Raw genomic sequence first — 20,432 nt, forward strand, 5'->3', positions numbered from 1 at the left:
TGCACAGAACCCTGACCTCAACCCCACTGATCACATTTGGGATGAACTGGAACGCAGACTGCACCCCAGGCCTCCTCATTTAACATCAGTGCCTGACCTCACTAATGATCACAAATCCCCACAGCTACGCTCCGAAATCCAGTGGAAAGCCTTCCCAGAAGACTGGAGGTTTTTATAAGAGCAATAGGGATGGGATGAGTGTTATGCTCAGGGGTCCACAAACCTTTTGGCCATATAGTGTATTTTAAATCCTAAATGGCTGTGTATTGTACATGGAAAGCACTATAGACTGCAGAAATCATTATCTAATGTCTAGTGCATTTAGGAGTAAGGAGCTATTAGGGATTATCTTAATATGTATCCGTTTGGATAATCATTGAACAGTTAATAAGTAAAGACCGACAACTTTGGCAGAAGAAGACATAATGTGTAATGTTGTAATATGTACAGTGAGTAAATTAAATTAACAATGCCGAAAGTAGAATGAATGTATCAGTGTAAATTATTGAAAAGATCTATATAGAATAATAAATGAATGTTGTTTTTAAAAAAAATAAATAAATAAAAAAAAAATCAAGAACTTACTAAAGAATCCAGGAACATCTCTAGAAGCTTTTAACGATAAGAGCTTAAAGAATCGACTCTTACTAGTGAGCTTGAGCCGAGTGCCTTTGCAGTGAACCGTTAAGGAGCCAAAAGAATCGACTCTTACTGGTGAGCTTGATCCGAGTGCCTTGAAAGTGAGCCGTTAAGGAGCCAAAGGAATCGAATCTTGGGAGGTGAAGAATCGACTCTTACTGGTGAGCTTGATCCAAGTACCCTGGCCATGAACCGTGAAAAAGCCAAAAGAATCGACTTTTACTGCTGAGCTTGAACCAAGTGCCCTGACAATGAACCGTTAAGGAGCGAAAAGAATCAGCTCTTACTGCTGAGCTGAGCAACCAAGTGCCCTGTTAAAGAACCCTCAATGACCCAAAAGAACCGACTCTTGTGATCCGAAAGAATCGATTCTTATTGCTCACAATAATAATAATCGATTCGTTCTGCTCCCAAATGGAAAATTCTCAGGTTTCTTCTTGAAAAGAGCTGAAATTCCTATTATTTAAAAAAAAAAAAAAAAAACCTTGTGTATATGTTCCTCGATTTTGTTTAGCAGTTTCTTGAATATTAAAAAAAAAAAAAAATTATTTATTATTCTAGATAGACCACTTTAATGGCTTACACAGATATATTTATTCTACTTTACTATTCAGTCTTGCTTTTTAAAAAAAATAAAATAAAATAAAAATTGACTCATTTACACAATGTACATATTACCAAAAAAATATTTAGGGCTGTAATTGGTGCATTTTGCAGTTTGAGGCATACTTACTGTTGCTGTAAGAAATGGTACATTAAAAAAAGGCAAGACCACCACATGGACACATTCTCACGGGTGTACCGCCGTGGCTGTGTCCTAAACCCGCAGGCACTCAATAGGTAGCCTACTCTTGTGACTTCCTATTAAGTGTTGCAGAATCTTTCGTACCTCGGGTCTGTCATTAGCGCATGGGCGGAGTCGGACATAGGCAGTTTCATTCAAGCCGTGTCTGACTGAAGTCTCCTCCTAGAGTTGCTCTGCGCGCGGGGAATCTTCACCCTGTCCCTCTGTGCAGCAGTCGGTCGTCTCGGAAACCGGGGGAACCTTCTTCAAACACTTCTGGTGCGTAAATACTGATGAATGAAAGTGGGAGTGGGAGGTGATGGTGGTGGTCCCAAGAAGTGCAAATGCATGCATGAAATAAGACCTTGGTAAGGAAGTGTGTGTGAGAGTGAGTTGTGTAGGCTACACTCGTGTCCAAGCGTGCTTTGCTTATCTTAGTACTGTCCCCGGTCGGGATCAAAGGTCTCGTGGAGTTTTTATAGCCCGTGCGCGTGCGGTGCATTTTAATCGAGTCGCGCTTCTGTTACAAGCTTGTAGCTTATTTATTTGAATTACGCAACAAGTTTAAAAAAAAAAACCAAACAAACCAAAAACAGCAATGTTTCCGTGCACATGCGCGAGACCAGGAGTGCGCCGTGTGATGAGTTTTCCTCCTCTCTCTCCTCTGGGGTCTCCCATCAGGACTTTCTCTGTAGGTCGGAGCCGACTCGCGTGGGGGAAGATGGCCGAGAACGAGGCGCTCAGCCAGCGCAGGAAGGTGCTCACTATTGACACGATGAACGCCAATGTGAAGAAGGTGGAGTACGCGGTGCGAGGACCCATCGTGCAACGCGCCGTGCAGCTGGAGAAGGAGCTGAGAGAGGTGCGGTGTCTCATCTCCAAGCTTTAAGGCTCTCAGACCACTTTTTAAGTGCAAAACAAATTCCACTTATTCCCTCCAACTGTACACTCTCAGAAGTAAAGGTACCAAAGTGTTGTTTTGTCTTGGTGCTCCACTAGTGCAGTGGTCACCAACCCTGTTCCTGGAGATCTACCCCGTCTAATCGTTACCCTAAGAAGTTCTTGGATCATCTAAAATAGATGTGTTCGATTTGGGGTGGAGATGAAACCTGCAGGAAGGTAGATCTCAAGGGCGACGGTTGGTGATCAAAGCTCTAGTGGTACCATGAAATGATCCAAATGTTTACCTGGGAAGGTAACGTTAATTTAAGAAAGCCGTTATTTGACACGTATACATTTCAGCACAGAGAAAAATATTATTTTCACATATCCCGGTGAAATTGTTAGGAAGTCAGAGCACAGGGTCAGCCATGATACAGAGCCCCCGGAGCAGAGATTGTTGACGGCCTTGCTCAAGGGCCCAACAGTGCCTCGAACCCCTGACCTTCTGAGCAGTAACCCAGAGCCTTGACCATGGAGGCATCACTGCCCTTTTAGACCTAAACAATACACCAAAGGTAGGCTACAAGTGGTGTACATACGCTTGATCAAGGAAAAGTGCAGTTTGGTACTTACACTCTCTCTCTCTCTCTCTCTCTCTCTCTCTCACTCTCACTCTCTCTCTCTCTCTCTCTGAGTGTACACATAGGCTAGGCTATTAGGCTGGTTATTTCGGCTACATGTGTGTATTAATAATTTGCTTGTTTATCCGAGCAGTTGAGCTTTTCATTCTCGAACTCCCCGTTTGTATTTGTTCAAGTACTCGTTGTACATGTTATTAATTATTGATGTTCGGTTTAAAGCCGTTCAGTTCAAGTAACCAGTCAAACCAGCTAATAATTATAAGAGCTTCGTATTAAATATAAATCTGTGATAATGTTGGGTTGTGATTTCCACAACTAACAACATCTAAAATATTACAGACCCCTTACCTATTCTTCATGATCCCCCATATAGAGACCTACTGCACTAAGAGGTGGCACGAAATGATGATGTATTGGATGAAAACACCTAATGGAATGGAACAAAGGGCAAAATAAAGGGTCTGTAGTTCTGAATACTGGATGGATTTAATCCAAACACCTGCAGGGGAACAACACTGCAATAATGAAACCACCTTGACATGGATCTGCATGAATTCCCTAGGATTTAGAGCTCTCGGAGATGTCATTTGAGCAGAGGTGTTGTAAAGTGTTCCTATTTGGACTGGGGGACAAAGAAGGGAAGACAAATTGTCCCTGGAGGAGAGCTATTAGACGCTCGGAGGGGGGGAAAAAAAGAAGCTGTTGCTTCATATTGGGTCTGAGTCGGGGTGGCAAGTGATATCAGATCGCCGTGCTCTAGCGCTAGTTGTGTTCATCCGCTAGATTTAGCATTTTCAGGAAAACACCTCGTTATGTAATACCTCCAATATTTATTCTAAAACTTCCGTGTGTCTAAAAACTACCAACTGTTGTAACTGCATTTTTCCTGCTCTAACACACCCGATCCTGCTCTGGTCGAGCTTTCTAACGAGTGGCATCAGGTGTGATTTAAAACAGGCAATCGGAATGAAATGCGCTTCGTGTGGAAAGTCGAGGAGCAGGATTAGGAAACGCTGATCCAATCATCTAATCAGCTCCAGTCCAGCACTTCACATTTCAGTCTTTTTAACGCTTTACTGAACTAACAAATACGGAAACTTGTGCAGGTCCCCAAAATACGCAGCGAAGGCGTTATTGTTCGTTTCATGTAGAGATTCTGGGTCCAGTCTTCAGGGACCACCGAGTCGTCGAGGGCTGTGTTCTAAACCAGATGTACTATTACGCTGAGTAATACTGTTCTCACACTCAAGTTTTCTTTACAGATAAAGTTAGAGCAAAAAAAAAAAAAAAAAAAACCCCAAAAAGAAGCTGTATCCGTGCTCATATCGATATGGGTTTAAACTTCTGATCTGATCGTTACACTTTAATAAAGTACATGCATTCAGCAGAATGTATTAAACCCCAGGTTTTTGCATATTGTGTGAAATAACCGTCACCCTGCGATGCGTTTTAATATCTTTAGGACATTTGTCAATAGAAATGTTTGCGGTTAAGTGTACAAGTTATGTATTCTAGCTTTGGACATGGTCCAAAAAGTGAATCAGGACAGACATTCGAGCCCCTTTGCCGTCAAGAATGTGTAATCTGTGGCGTTTGCTTTGTTTTCCTCAGTGTACTACAGGTTTCTGTGTTATTTCAGCAGTTATTTCATGACTCGCTTGCTTGGACTAGGTAATAAAGGCTGCTAAGCTCTTGGAGGTCTTGCTCGGGCATGTTTGCAGCCTATGTTACTACATACCACACACTTGGTCGTAATGGGAGAACGTGCGTTATCTGAACGATGGTTCTCAAGTTCTTATCATCGACAGCTTTCGAGTTTGGGTGAGATTCTTGGATAATTGCACATAATGGGTGTAAAAAAAAAAAAAATATGAGCAGACATAACATTAGATTCTAGACCCTTCCTATGGTAATATTTTAACACAAAGATTTAGCTAGTTCATCACAATGTCGTGTGAAGATTTTTTTTATATTATTCTTGTACTGAATCTGCAGACATTAGACAGGAGTTTATTATTATTATTATTATATATTTTATTTTGATTGAGCTTTCTCAACTCACAGATAAAAATGCAATAAGATTACAAATCAAACTATACAGTCAAACAACTTCAATAAAGAAGTCCAAGAGAGCAAAACTGCCTTCTCTGTGGGAGGGGCATACTCTCTCTCTCCCTCCCTCCCTCCCTACCTCTCCTGATTGGTGTGTGTCACTGTGAGCTCATGTATGCAGAAGAGGGCGGATAGCGCTTTGCTGAGAGTATGTTACATTTCCCTGTGATGCAACGTAAGCAGCAATTTGAAAGGGAAAAGAAAAAAAAAACGCTGTCGGCTGGCTTCACTGTGGCTTAGTGGTTAGCACGCTCGCCCTACACCTCCAGGGTTGCAAGCTGATTGGCATTTCCAAATTGTCCGTAGCGTGTGAATGGGTTTGCGCCCCGTCCAGGGTGTCCTCCACCTTGTGGGTGTGCCCTGGACTAGGCTCCCTGCGACCTGTGTAGGATAAGCGGTATGGAAAATGGATGGATAGATAGCTGAAAGCTATCTATCCATCTGTGAGTTGCAGTCACAGTCAACAGGTGTAACTTTTGCTTGGTGCATTGTGCGTGAACCATCTTCTCTAGAACCTATTTAGCCATTATGAGCGCCTTAGCTCCTTCTGTGCAAGCAGGCCAAGGTGCTCAAGCGTCATGATTTGGCGAGGCATTTCTAATCGTTCGGACCCCATGTTTTAAGTGTAAAGACCATGTCATTGGACCAGGCCCATTAAAAGAGTGTACAACCTGCACGTGGTCAAACGGTACATTATAACGTAAGAAATCAGTGTCTAGTAAATTGTGCAAGACAGTGGTTCAGACCTCAGTACTTCCGTTGGGGAAGTACTACATTCAGCATGCGCATACAGCGTTGTTCTTTTGGGAGTGAAGGATGCATGAAGCTCTCTACCAATCAGCTGCCTCTGCGGCTTTTTCTTCTGTCAAACAGCTCATCAGAATGACCGAGTCGCAAATCTGACCGAGTTGCTGGAATCTCTGGGAGTTTCAGGCAGCTACCAGTTTCCACGGTTGCTCCATTAACACTGGCTGCTCTGTTCCGTTTGGGCCAACTGCAGTCTATTATACAAAAGTGTCTTTTATATAACTTCCAGTCAGACACTGGTTGTTGTTTTTTTGGCGTATCAGACTTTTACCTGGCGCACCTCTTCGTTTCTACACAGACGTATTGTTAAGGATAATTAGACCAGATTTGATATAATTGTGACGCTATAGTTACGGTTGTTGATTTCCAAGTGAGCCAGAGGTGAACAGGAATTGAGGTGAACAGCCTCAGGAACACGGCACAAGAACATAAGCAGTTTGTTTTGGATTAGACTGAGTGATCAGTGACAAGGGTTTCTGGAACGTAAAGGGCAGAGCTTTAAGTAAAATTCAATACTAGTCATACCGTCAATATGTGACATCACTGCTGACCTTCTCATTTCTTTGGCTGGACACGCCGCTTATGAGAAAAAAGCTGCTTTTTCTTATACACACACAGTATAGTAGCTGAGCAACATTAGCTAAGATAATCATCCAGCTAGTTAGCTTAGCTTGAATTAAAGTTACTTTGGTAGCTTAACACTAGCTAATGGTTTATTAACATATTAACTAGCTAGGTTCACCAACAAGCTCACTAATTATTAGTTAACTACTTTATTTCGTAATTAACACTGGTAGTTAGATAATGTTAGACTAGCTTATTAGCTCATATGAACTACATAAGCTAGCTTATGGTAGCTTAACTACTTTATTTTATAATGAACACCGATGGCTAGCTTGGCAAACAAGATAGTTGATGTTAGCCTAACATGCTAGCTAACGTTAGGTTAACTATTTTGTAATTAACCCTGATGGATAGATAGGTTCACAAACGAGCTCTCTAATGCTTGGTTAACGATTTTATTTTGTAATAAACTCTAGGCTGTTCGGATGACAAGCTAGCAAATACAAGGTTAACTACTTTATTTTGTCGTTAACGCTGGTCGCTAGGTTCACTTGGTTGCACCAGTTACATCCCCACCCTTTGCATAATCTGAGCTGCTTTTCACCTGTACCGAACCTCGTGATTAGCGAACACAATAGTAAGGCCTTGGGCCGGTCTGTGGTGAAACTGAATAGTTTCCTGAGGAGGAAACCAGTCCGGCTCTGGCTGCACTTTATACATGTTTACACACCCACATCTCAAAGTCTACCAGTGGATCATTTCTGAAAGCACATACTCAACAGAGCGCTTTGTTTGCTTTCTAGTCGCATAGATCAGCCTCGTCTTTGTTTGAGTGTGGTCCGATCTTAAAGAGGCCCGTCTGCCACAGAACCGGGGACATAAAAAGAGCTATTCAGTTGAGCAAACAATTAATTACACAAAGGCTACGAGGACGAGTCGCAAAATTGTGACGCAAAGATTCGAGAAAAACAGGCCGAGAGACTGAAGTTCACTCTGACCTCGAGAGCTGGTTCACGCCAGATTATTCATGCTCACCCAAGTGTGCCTGAGATCACGCATTTACACATGGGAATGCTCCTGTCATTCATTGTGCCCGTACTCATTTTGTAGTGTCATTAAAACAGTTAGTTAGTAATATACATTAGTTAGCTAAAGAACATCTTTTGATATGGAGCTTAAACTGTAAACTGAATTTTCATAAGTTCAAAGGTTCAGTCAGGGATTGCACAAAATTCTTGGAAGTGCTGGACTCGTCATTTTGGCAATTTTAAGCATAATAGAAAATAACATTGGCAATTGGCCCTTTTTTTCAAACCCCAGATCATACATTTATCCATCGTTCCCCTGAACACGGAAGTCTCGCCCGGATCATACCGGAAGCCTGTTTTATATTTCCGTTCTCCGGTGTTTATAATCAAATTAGCGTATGTTCCTATCTGATACTGCGACGTTAAACGTGTGAAAATGGCTTTAAAAAAAAAAGTGCCGAAACTTTTACAGTATTGCATTGACCGTGTTTTGACAGTACTTCACCCGTGAAAACTTGAATAACTGTTCAGATGATCTGACGCCATGGCCCGAGGTTAGCTACGGTGATATAATTAACTACGTCGTTTTCTCTGTAGGTGTTCGTGGCGAAGAACTCCGAAATTATAACAAGCACAGAAGTATATAATCACCTGCAGGGCAATAAAACAGGCCAGGATTTGTACAGGAAACATTATTTTTTTGAAAGCGGGCAGCTTGGGTAACTAGCTTTCGCTGCTAGTCGTCATACTTTTTATCCATTTATAGTTACATTTAATGTTGTAGAACATACCTGTCTGCGAAACAAGTACATAAATAAACAATCATGCTCAGAACCTGACACTAAAGACTCCTAGACACAATCCAGATGCTCTCATTTGACACCCGCTGCTCTATTTCAGTCCTTTAAACCAAACAAAAGGAAAAAAAAAAAAAAGTCAGTGCTCGTAAAGTCCTGGAATTTCATTGAGAAGTTTAGGTGTAAATCCTGATTTGGTCACCCTGTATATAATTTCTGATAAACCCCATGACAGGTGTGCTGTTACTATTGCACTGAAGTAACAAGCATTTACTGCACTTCTCGTGCCATGACCCCGAGTTGAAATGGCCTCCATGGTTACCGAGGCATTGCTGTTTGTTAAAGGTGGTCGTAAACTGAACGTTGTATCCTTCCACATCCTTCCATAAGGCACGTCCTGTTGAAAATAAAATCGGACAATAAGGGGACTTGTGGACGCATTAGCCATGTTTCCATGTTAAGAGTTTAATCAGACGAAACATAATGACCTCCTAAGAAACGTATTTCTTAGTGAATAGAGACGGATAAGTAGTTATTTATATATAGTTAGTGACCGCGTGTGTGTTAAATCTCAGAACTGTCCGAGACGATATCGAGTCGTCGATTGAGATGCTTAATCCGGAACCGTTAACGGGTGCTGTACGAGGACCGAATCGAGTCTGAATCCCTTTCACGTTGGGATATTTGTGGCAGCCTGAGCAAATCCGTTTCGTTTAACCGTACACTTGTCAGTAGATTTCCTTTCAGAAGGTCAACTAGTTTCAGGTTCAGTTTCAGGTTCAACTTCCAGCATCGAAACAGCAACCATGTCGTATCTTTAGATTACTGTAAAGGAGCAGATTCAAAGTCAAAGAACTTTACTCCAAATGTCATGTTTGATGTTCAAAGTTTGCTTGTTTTTTCTTTTTTTTTTTTTCTTTTTTCCTCTCCCCTTTTTTGTTCTGCACTGGTGCTAGAAGTTGATTACATATCCAACAGCATTAACCTTGTAGCACCAACAACAATGCCGGCCTATTTAAAGTGCGGTTGGATCACTTTTTGGGCGTGGTGTGTATATTAAGTTTATTTTTGGCTAAATTTAAAAAAAAAAATATATTTGCTTTAATATATTTAATGGAAATAATGTTATATAATATAATGGTACGGAAGAACGCAGGAGTGTATGTATGTTCAATCTTGTGGGAAAAAAACTTTACAATAATCCCCTTCATCTCACTTTAATTGTAATTTCCTTTCTGTTTCAATATCGATCACAATATCAAACTGTTTGTCTGTCTTACCCCCCAGGAAGATAAGCTCTGTTTTACAATTCCACTCACCTTAAGTGAACTCGGTACCGGCGCAGGTTTTGTCTTGCTGGGTTTTTCTCAGCAGGGAAGCAAGTCATGTGCTTTGAAAACATGAACCGACAGTTTCTAAGTTGCCGTTGCTTGCACATGTCGTGTATGTACGAGTGCGTTTTTTTTTTTTTTTTTTTTTCTTCACACGCTGTCAGCATTATAGCATTAAGTGGAATACACACACTAATCCCGTTTTATTCTATAGTATATACATATCAGATGTATATCTTTTCAGTATTGTGGAGGAACATGTATGGGTTAGAACTGATCCTGTACGCTGACTGGTGTTGGTTTGATTAAAACCAGGAACTTCATCCTTTTTATCTTTTCTCAAAGTACAGACGTAACATTAATCGGACCCTGACCAGTCCCTCCGGGATTTGGCGATTTTTGCGATCGCAGAAATTGCAGCAAAATCGAGCAAACTTCGCAATATTCGGAGGAGCTTGGAATTTTCCCAGAATTTCCGCAGGCTTGGGCGCGTTCAACCGAAGCCCTCTTCGATGCTCGTGTGTTGAACACGAGTAGAACTAAAAGCTCTAATTTGCGAACAGACATCACTGCGAAATACCGTGCGAAACAATTGCGTGCGATTTTGCAATTTCGCCAATTCAAGGAAAAGAAAAAGAAAAAAAAAACGCACAAAAATGTCTGAACTGCATCGCAACTTTGAAAAAAATCAAGCATTTTTGGCCACAACAATCACACGTTTATACAAAAGATCACACATCTGGGTTGGGCCAATCAACGTCACACGTTCACGACCTAAAATAAATCAGATATTCCAGTATTTAAAATCCGATCTAATACTATCCTACCAGCCCTGTACTAACTACTAACCGATACTCAGTAATGGATCAGTTCATGCTTAGTATTTATTATTTATAAAGATAATCCTTGCCATTTTTAACGGGACAGAGAGATCTCCATGGTTACGTTCTGAACAATTTGGCTTGAAACTGGCTCACTGAAGAGCTATAAATCTTCCTAACAAACCCTTCGATCCGTTACGGTGTCTTGAAGAATGTTACATGTTCAAGAGCTCAGCACACTACCGTTCACTTGCTTATCGACTCGACTCGACTCTCGTGCACACTGCCCAGGCTTTTATTGTTTTTTCTTCACGCATTCCTGAGGACGTCCAGCTGTGTGTATTAACACAGCTTTGTTTTTTAAACCTGTACCATACACCAGGCGTCCAACAGAACGACTCTGCGTGAATGAAGAATAATAATAATAATAATAATAATAATAACTGCTTCATCCTCTTAGTGATCTGTGAAAAAGTCTCAACCAGAAGACGTTGCTTTCCGTAAAGCTGCTTTGTGACAATGTCTATCGTTAAAAGCACTAGACGAATAAAATCCACTTTTAAGAGTAATAAAGATTCCTGATTCGGATTAGACCCCCCCCCCAGCTTAGGAGTGCCTTATGACTGGTTGTAAACACACCAGGCTGGGTTGGTGTGTCTGACCTTTGGGGTGTTTCTCACACGCCTCACCTGATTGGCCACCGCTGATAGGCATCTCTTTTGTGCGACCAATAATAGGAGCGGAGGCTCCATACCGGTGAGGGTGGTTTTATTCAAAGCATACGAGGACTCCGAGGATGGAGTTTCCAGCTGCTCCTATTGGCCACACACACACACACACACACGCGCACACACACACACACACTCTCTCCCTGTAGAAGAACATAAACAGTGTGTCGGTTCTCATGCGCACCACCTGCTTGTCTTTCACACGCCTGCCATGGGAAAGAACGACAGAGTTGCAGACAGAGAAGGATGTTGGATCCGTATAAAGCTGTTGGAGAAACCTGATGTGTATTTAGGAGGAAGTGTGTAGGTTAGACACTATGCAAAGTTAAATGCAAAACTAATCCTGCGCTCTGATTGCTGTACCATGATTTTAATTTGTTTATATTATAATGTCATGCTGCGTACCGGTCTGTAATCTTTTGTATAATATTTCTATAGATTTGACTGTTCTGGTGGATCTGTGTCATGTCCATCTCCGCTTCTTCCAGCGTTTCAGGGTCTGTAATCTCCGCATCTGACCTTTCACCCCCGTACTCCCTACACGCTCGTCCTCTGAAGAGTCACGGTCATCGACCTTAATCTTTTTTGTCGTTGTTTGTTTTATTTCATTTTTTTTCCCCCTGTGTTTGGATCAGTGCAGACTAGTTTGAAATTTTCATCAGATCGTTTAAAAGCACGTCTGGCGTCCGAAGTGCGTTTTCTTTAGTTTTGTACTTGAGCTCCAAGGCTTTCAGGTCAACGCAGTGAGACCGTTTGTACATGACGTTTTATGAAAAAGATCACTTCCCGTATAAAAGTCAGACTTCAAACCTCATAAATCTGAAAGTCGCGCATAACAGTGTGCCATAAGCCATATAATCAGGTCTGATTGAGGTACTGTACAGCTCCACCTGGTTTGTGGTGAGTGTGTGACGATTGAGAGAAATAATTTGCAGGTTGGCCTCGTCGCACCTGTGCAGATTTCAGACTATTTCTTCGTTGATTGAGTGAGAAAACTGTGCGAATTATTACTCGGGAATGTTGGACTGAGAAATCCAAGAGTTGAGGATGCCTCAGCTGTTTGCTCGGTAAGGGATTTGTGTATGAGTGGGGGGAGAGAGAGGGAAAGATGGAGAGAAACAGACAGATAGAGAAAGGGAGAGGAGGGATACAAACACTGAGGGAGAGCGAGAGAGAGAGCGCGAGAGAGGGACAGTGAGACAAAGCAACAGAGAGAGAAACACAGAGAAAGGTGGTGAGAGAGAGAGAGGGGGAAAGATTAAGAGAAACAGAAAAACAGATAGGGCAAGAAAGAGACAGATAGATAGAGAAAGGGAGAGGAGGGATACAAACACTGAGGGAGAGCATGAGAGAGAGAGAGGGGGACAGTGAGACAAAACAACAGAGAGAAACAGAGAAAGGTGGCGAGAGAGAGGAATGGAAAAAGAAATGGGGGGAGAGAGAGATGGACATAAGGTGGGAGAGAGACAGAGGGGGACAGTGAGACAAAGCGAGAGAGAGAGAGCGAGAGAGAGAGAGAGAGAAACGGAGAAAGGTGGAGAGAGAGAGGAATGGAAAAAGAAACAGGGAGGGAAAGATAGACATAAGGAGAGAGAGACCGACCAGAGGAGGGAGAGAGAGGGGGAAAGATTAAGCGAAACAGAAAAACAGATAGGGCAAGAAAGAGACAGCTAGATAGAGAAAGGGAGAGGAGGGATACAAAGACATAGGTAGACCATGAGAGAGAGAGAGAGAGAGAGAGAGAGAGAGAGAGAGAGAGACACACACAGTGAGACAAAGCAACAGAGAGAGAGAGACACACAATGAAAGGTGGCGAGACAGAGAGAGGAATGGAAAAAGAAACAGGGAGTGAGATAGACATAAGGAGAGAGAGAGACTGACTGGAGGAGGGAAAGACAAAGAGAAACAAAGTCAGACAGACAGAAAGGGAGAGGAGGGATACAAAGACAGAGGGAGACAGAGAGAGAGAGAGACAGTCAGCAAGATAACGCAACAGAGAGAGAGCGAGAGAGAACCAAAAAAACCACAGAAGGGCAGGGAGAGAGACAGGAAGGCAGAGGGGGCGGGAGAAAGAGAGATACAAACATAGACTGATAAACAAAAAGGGAGGGAGATGGAGGGGGAGAGAGTTTGCTTGACAGATAAGCTGGATTTCGTTTGTTACTTTTCTCCCCTGATTAATAAACATGACGAACTCATGGTACTTTTGAGTTAAATTAAGGCACTGGCCACATTTTAGCCTGCATGACTTTCTGATTTCCGATCTGTCCACAGTTGAACAGGTCAAATGCAGAAGAGGAAGTAGTTTCTAATCCTCAAGACGGCGTGAACACTTTGCTTCTCTGTTTTGATAGGGAGTGAAGAAACCCTTTGACGAGGTCATCAAAGCTAACATCGGAGACGCCCATGCCATGGGACAGCAACCCATCACCTTCTTCAGACAGGTGCCATTACTTCAGAGAACAAAACGAATCTTGCTTACTTTCTTGCTCAAGTTTCTGTTATTAATATTCGACACAGTTCGCATGTAGTTTGCCGGGTCAGATTAGCAATCTCGGAATCGTGACTCGCCCGAGCGGTTACCATGTCCTCATCACCTTGTAACATTTTCCTGTTTCTTTAAACAAACTTTTAGAGTAAGGGATTTTTGTGTGAAGGTGTTTTTTTCTTCCCAGTAGTCTCACCGTTGTCCTTCTTTTCAAGGTCTTGGCACTGTGCTCGTATCCAGATCTGCTAGATGATAACAAGTTTCCTGACGATGCCAAAGATCGTGCACGGAGCATTCTGAAGGCGTGTGGAGGAAGCAGTATCGGTATGTTGTATACGCATGTGTGGTTTAGGAGGCGTGGCCTCTCTGTCAGTCCCTTAGAAGGTGTGGCCTTTGTGCTTGTCCGTCATTCTTAGTTTAGGAGGCGTGGCCTTTTTGTACTTGTCCGTCAATCTTAGTTTAGGAGGCGTGGCCTTTGCACTTGTCCGTCATTCTTAGTTTAGGAGGCGTGGACTTGTACTTGTCCGTCATTCTTCGTTTAGGAGGCGTGGCCTTTTTGTACTTGCCCGTCATTCTTAGTTTAGGAGGCATGGACTGTTTTTTACTTGCCCGTCATTCTTTGTTTAGGAGGCGTGGCCTTTTTGTACTTGTCCATCATTCTTAGTTTAGGGGCGTGGCCTTTGTACTTGTCTGTCATTTTTAGTTTAGGAGGCGTGGCCTTTTTGTACTTGTCCGTCATTCTTAGTTTAGAGGCGTGGCCTTTGTACTTGTCTGTCATTCTTAGTTTAGGGGCGTGGCCTTTGTATTTGTCTGTCATTCTTTGTTTAGGAGGCGTGGCCTTTTTGTACTTGTCCGTCATTCTTAGTTTAGGAGGCATGGCCTTTTTGTACTTGTTCATCATTCTTAGTTTAGGGGCGTGGCCTTTGTACTTGGCTGTCATTCTTAGTTTAGGAGGCGTGGCCTTTTTGTACTTTTGTACTAAAATTAAAATTGAACCATTTCTATGATCCTGAATAACAATTTAGTATATCATAACAGCTCTTAATTGTAATCTGTTGAATCCTTGGTGATCTAAAAAGCATTTAAGGGCCTTGTAATAATTGAAGCTGCTGATCTGAAATACATCCGATGACCTCAATCAGGCTTAACTAGACCCTGAGCTTTCTTCTAGGCTTCAACGTTTCAATACATTTGTAACATGCAGCTCTTTTCCTCCCTCTTTTAGGTGCATACACTGCGAGTCAAGGTATCGACTGCATCAGGCACGACGTGGCCTGCTACATTGAGCGCCGTGACGGCGGGATCTCCTGTGACCCAGACAACATCTATTTGACCACAGGCGCCAGCGATGGCATCGTCGTACGTCCTGATGATTTAACTCCATCCTTCTGTTCACTGCTAGCAATGAATGTGCCTTTTGACCACACAGATATTGAAATACCCATGATCCTCCTGATGTTAGCTGTTTGTACACAGCTCAAAGTGTTCGACAAAATGGGGGTATTTTGACCCAACCAGAACATAAAGGTCCAGAAAATCAAGAGCAGAAGGTTTAGTAACAAGAAAACCTTCCTGAATTTCCAAGGCAAATAAGAATTTTTTGCACCGTCAGTTTCTAGGAAAAGATTTTTCCACTACAGTCCAGAGAACGCTGAGAGGAATGTCTGGCAAACACACTGTGTATTTGTTTAAGTGTGTGTAGGATAAGATCTGGCTGGTTTTAGAGTACATAATGTACTGTAAATAGTTTTACACTGGAGTTATGAGGAAACGTATCACCTCCAGTTTAGCTTTGTGCTAACTGCATAGCTAAATCATTTCTCTTACACACACACACAGGTACTCGGAGCTTCAGCTTGTCCAGTATCTCTCACACACTTGTTTAAGTAGATTCAGACACATTACAGAGGCAGCTTCAGTGGTAGCTCTTTGGAAGCGGAATCATTTCTGCACGTTGTTCAGTATGTAGTTTGGTGCACGATGCAGGTACGAGGCGTGGCTTAACGTGTGAAGGCAGAATTGCACATTTGAGGCTACACTGGAGGTTAGAGGCTTTCATTACGTCTTGGCAACATTAGCTTTGTTGTTTGGGTGCCAAATCTTTAGTCACGAAACTGGAAAGAGAAAAATGGCGCACATTTTATTATTAGTTATTAGTCATATTATATGGTCCTAGTATATGATCATTTTAGTCAATCAATAAATGACCGAGTATAATGTTTCTGTCTCATTAGTTTAATCGGGTTCTCTTTGTCTACTTTTCGGACTTGTGTGAAAATCTGATGACGATTTAGGTCATTTATGCAGAAATCTAGAAAATTCGAAAGGGTTCACAAACTTTCAAGCACCACTGTATATATTGTTTTCTTTCTCCCTCACTCTCTCTCTCTCTCTCTCTCTCTCTCTCTCTCTCTCTCTCTCTCTCTCTCTCTCTCTCTCTGTCTGTCTGACTCTCTCCCCCTCTCTCTTTCTCTCTTCCCCTTCTCTCTCTCCCCACTCTCGCTCTTTCTCTCACCCACTCACTGTCTCTTTTCTTTCTCTGTCACTGTTTATCTCTCTCTCTCTCTTTCATCTATATCTCTCTCTCCTCCCTGCACTCTTTCTCACTCTCTCTAATTCTCTCCCCACTCTCACCCCCCCATCCCCCCCCCCCCCTCTCTCTCAGACCATGATGAAGTTGCTGACAGCAGGTGAGGGTCGCACCCGTACAGGTGTGATGATCCCGATCCCTCAGTATCCTCTGTACTCGGCCACGATATCCGAGCTGGGCGCCGTGCAGATTAACTACTACCTGAACGAGGAGAAGTGCTGGAGTCTGGACATCACCGAGATGCAGCGCTCCCTACAGGCCGCCAGAGAGCACTGCAAACCCCGGGTCCTGTGTATCATCAACCCAGGCAACCCAACAGGTACTAAGAACAGTCCAATGGTTTTGTTAAATGTCTCCTTACACACCATGCTCTTTGCTGTAAAATATTCAAGTCTGGAATATTCCAACGTTGTTTTGATGAAATATATGTCCGCTCTCTTAAAGTTGAGACGTCAGAGGATGTGGCAGAAAATACCAATCTGAGGGGGAAATAAACCGATTATTTATTCTGCGCATGTTATCACAGCAGTACTAAATAAAAAGCAAAAGGCAATGTTTATGATCCCTCTTTTTAAAAAAAAAAAAAAATTTTATATTAACATTATATATAAACTTCTGACCTCAGCTGTTCCCAAATCTTAACCCGTTAATCTACATAATCTTAGTTTTATATAACCACTTTTGTTGAACAATATTTAAAAATGTGCATTCATAAAATGTTGACGTGCTACGTCATTGTCTAGACTCAAGAGCTTGTTGATTCATGATAGATGGTTATTTATTTATCTTTTTTAATCACTTAAACGTGTGTTCAAGGCTTCTGTAGCTCTGAAACCCAATATGAGACCAGAAAAAGAGAGATTCTAGCTGCCTTCGTTATATTAGTGCTCAGCTAGAGAGTGGATTTTTGTTCATCTCTATATATTACAGTAACGTGACGAAAAAGTCAAAAAGACACTTTAAAAAACATCATACTGACACGTTATTTCCTTCATTGTACATCTTTGCAGACCGCAATTAATTTTATTGAAAAAATAATAATAATTATAATAAAATGAAGCTTCCTAAATGCATGTGCGTACTTTAATGTTACCGTGCGTTACGCATGGTTAAATCTGAGCCGCTGTTCCTCCTGACAGGTCAGGTGCAGAGCAGAGAGTGCATCGAGGACGTGATCCGATTCGCTGCCAAGGAGCATCTCTTCATCATGGCTGACGAGGTAACCCGATATCTTTCGAAAGGGCCGCTTCGAGGAGTGCGTCTTTCTGCGTTTAAACATTTTAACCCTTTTTAATTCTACCTCTTTCAGGTGTATCAGGATAACGTGTACGCCGAGGGCTGTGCCTTCCACTCTTTTAAGAAGGTGCTATTTGAGATGGGCCCTGAATTCTCCAACACAGTGGAGCTGGCCTCGTTCCATTCCACCTCCAAGTGTTACATGGGAGAGTGAGTACACTCTTTCAGCCAGACTGGGCCTGTTTCCCAGGCTCTTAATGAACACTGGAATTGGAATGTAACTGAATCTGGGGCATTGCTTCTAAATAAACTGATTGAGAGAAACTGGTCATTCAAGGGGAGCTTTTAAGGGTCAGTTTGCACTGTATTCTTTTTTTTTTTTACTATTTGTACGCTGTTGCAGGTGCGGTCTACGAGGCGGTTATATGGAGGTGATCAACATGGACCCGGATGTGAAGGCTCAGCTCCTTAAGCTGGTGTCTGTGCGTCTGTGTTCTCCTGTGCCAGGTCAAGCGCTCATGGCCCTGGTGACCAACCCTCCTCGGCCTGGAGAGCCATCATACGCTCAGTTCATGAAGGTGAAGACCAGCTGTCATGTTCCTAACTTCTCTGGTAGCATTAGCAACCTTTTGGATTACAGTGATGAAATATCTATCCTCTTTTTGTCTTGTTTTGTTAGATTAATATAATACTCCCAAGCTAGAACTAGTGTACCTCATGACCAACGTCACTGAAAATAATTTACTTTTTCTTATATATATATATATATATATATATATATATATATATATATATATATATATATATATATATATATATATATATGTGTATATGTATGTATGTATGTGTATATATATGTATGTATGTATGTATGTATATGTGTATATATAGGGGTGGGGCAAAGTAGGTGTCTCCAGAGACCCAAGGGGTGTATTTAATTGGGAACTCATAGAACAGAAAAACATAGTGGGCAAAGTTAAATTTAAAAAATAAATAAATAAAATAAATAACATTAGTCTTGTGATGTGTTCAGGCTGAAGCTTATACAAGCTTAACCGACATGAGCTCCACCCACTCAGTAATTAACTCAACTATTATTTATACTTTGCACTTCATATTACACCCACAGGATCCACGTTCACCAGACTGCAGTTTAATAAGTTATACTTTAATATGTTAAAGTCTAGCGTGATGCTTTTCCCTGCTGTGTAGGAGCGCACGACCACGCTGAATGACCTTGCACAGAAGGCCAAGCTGACTGAGGACATTCTGAACATGGTGCCCGGGATCAGGTGCAACCCCGTGCAGGGGGCGATGTACTCGTTCCCTCGAATCATGCTGCCCGAGGGCGCCGTAAAAGAGGCTAAGGTATGTCTCTCAGCTTTTTCCGATCTCTGATTCTCGATCATATGTCTGTTCGAGTATGTCGGTGTGTGTCTGTAATTGTGTGTGTGTGTGTGTGTGTGCAGGAGAATGGTGAGGAACCAGATATGTTCTATTGTATGAAGCTCCTGGAAGAGACTGGGATCTGTTTGGTCCCTGGCAGCGGGTTTGGGCAAAAAGATGGAACGTATCACTTCAGGTACAATACGTCTCGTGTTAATCAGGTGAACCCGCACCTTATGCAGAGGTGCCAATATTTACGGTTTAGCCGTAATGTAACGCAAGGCGATATGGAAGAAGACACCTGAAAACTACTTAACAAGCCAATAGTTCGTTTACTTCGTTTACAGTCGATGCTCTGAGCGGCAGTGTTTATTTGACGTCACTTCCTGAACTCTGAAGTCGAGGAGACCTTCCTGACTTTTTGAGGGGGAATTCAAAGGGTTCGTTTTTCTAGATCGGAGGTCAGAAATTCAGAGTTACGAATTTTATTCGAACGCAGCGTGAATCTAGGTGAACTTGGACCTTTTGGATTGTGTGTTTTTTTTGTTTTTTTTTAACCTCAGTCTTGTGAGCCAGTAGAAAACAAGTGGACAAGACTGTGGTGACGTTGCACAAAATGGAGGAGCTGCTTAAAATGAATGCGCTCTCATACCTGACTTTTGCCTCAGACGTATGCTTGGATATTTGTGATTAAAATAAAAAAAAATTCTCTGCATGTTATTTTCTCATGAGCATTGCCACGTTTACGGTTTTCTACTTCTACTTTTTTTTTCTTTAACTATTAATACGTCGCGCAGTAAATCATCACAGTTTGTTATTTGTAGAGCTACCACTAGTTGGCAGAGTTCGCCTGTTCATCTAGATATAATGTCCTGTAACTTTATACTGTGGTCATTTATCCTCTTATGTCCTCTTCGAACAGGATGACCATCCTACCACCGGCTGCTAAACTCAAGATTTTGCTCAATAAAGTGAAGGAGTTCCATCAGCGATTCACCAAGCAGTACTCTTAATAGGTCCTCTCAACTTTCTCAACCGGGTTGGCCAGCCAAGTGCCTGAAGCTGCCATTTCTGACTCCGAAAGTGTAAAATCCCATTTTCACAAACTGGTTTTTGCACACTGATGTAGCAATGGTTAACTAGAGGGGTTAGATTATTAGCACTACATGTGAAAAGAAAGTTTACTTTCTAAAAGTCTGATTTATGAAATAGTTGAAATGTGACAAATGACAAAATTGTGTATGGAAAATAGTGAGTGCGCGTGTGAGTGCGCGTGTGAGTGCGCGTGTGAGTGCGCGTGTGAGTGCGCGTGTGAGTGCGCGTGTGAGTGCGCGTGTGAGTGCGCGTGTGAGTGCGCGTGTGAGTGCGCGTGTGAGTGCGCGTGTGAGTGCGCGTGTGAGTGCGCGTGTGAGTGCGCGTGTGAGTGCGCGTGTGAAAGGACTTAACCAAGTAATTACTGCTGGACAAAGCCTAGTCTTGCATTTTATAATTAATTTAGGATGTAATTTTAAACGTTTTATCCTGTTTATATAAACATTTTAATTATTTTAATTTCTAATAAATCCGATCATTTTACATGAAATGTTCTCGTTTCCTTT

The 20,432-nt window shown here is 42.2% G+C and overlaps 1 protein-coding gene and 1 long non-coding RNA gene across 3 annotated transcripts; both read left to right on the plus strand.

Moving 5' to 3' along the window:
* Positions 1 to 1,545: 1,545 nt before the first annotated feature.
* gpt (glutamic--pyruvic transaminase) lies at positions 1,546 to 20,416 on the plus strand. Of its 2 annotated transcripts, XM_017495926.3 has the most exons (12): positions 1,546 to 1,702; positions 2,105 to 2,285; positions 13,489 to 13,578; positions 13,838 to 13,946; positions 14,848 to 14,981; positions 16,288 to 16,531; positions 17,352 to 17,431; positions 17,522 to 17,658; positions 17,852 to 18,026; positions 18,661 to 18,816; positions 18,918 to 19,030; positions 19,757 to 20,416. In XM_017495926.3, the coding sequence occupies exons 2-12, from the start codon at positions 2,145 to 2,147 to the stop codon at positions 19,845 to 19,847; spliced, it is 1,470 nt and encodes a 489-aa protein (XP_017351415.1). In that variant the 5' UTR covers positions 1,546 to 1,702; positions 2,105 to 2,144; the 3' UTR covers positions 19,848 to 20,416. The 2 variants fall into 2 exon arrangements, with proteins under 2 accessions (XP_017351415.1, XP_017351414.1); XM_017495925.3 differs by lacking the exon at positions 1,546 to 1,702 and having other exon boundaries at positions 1,907 to 2,285.
* On the plus strand, positions 4,980 to 12,623 carry LOC124629313 (uncharacterized). The gene is made up of 2 exons (XR_006984283.2): positions 4,980 to 11,441; positions 11,573 to 12,623. It is a non-coding gene; the product is annotated as an uncharacterized LOC124629313 (long non-coding RNA).
* Positions 20,417 to 20,432: the final 16 nt, after the last annotated feature.

The sequence above is a fragment of the Ictalurus punctatus genome, chromosome 20 (genome assembly GCF_001660625.3).
Source record: "Ictalurus punctatus breed USDA103 chromosome 20, Coco_2.0, whole genome shotgun sequence".
Taxonomy (NCBI): domain Eukaryota; kingdom Metazoa; phylum Chordata; class Actinopteri; order Siluriformes; family Ictaluridae; genus Ictalurus; species Ictalurus punctatus.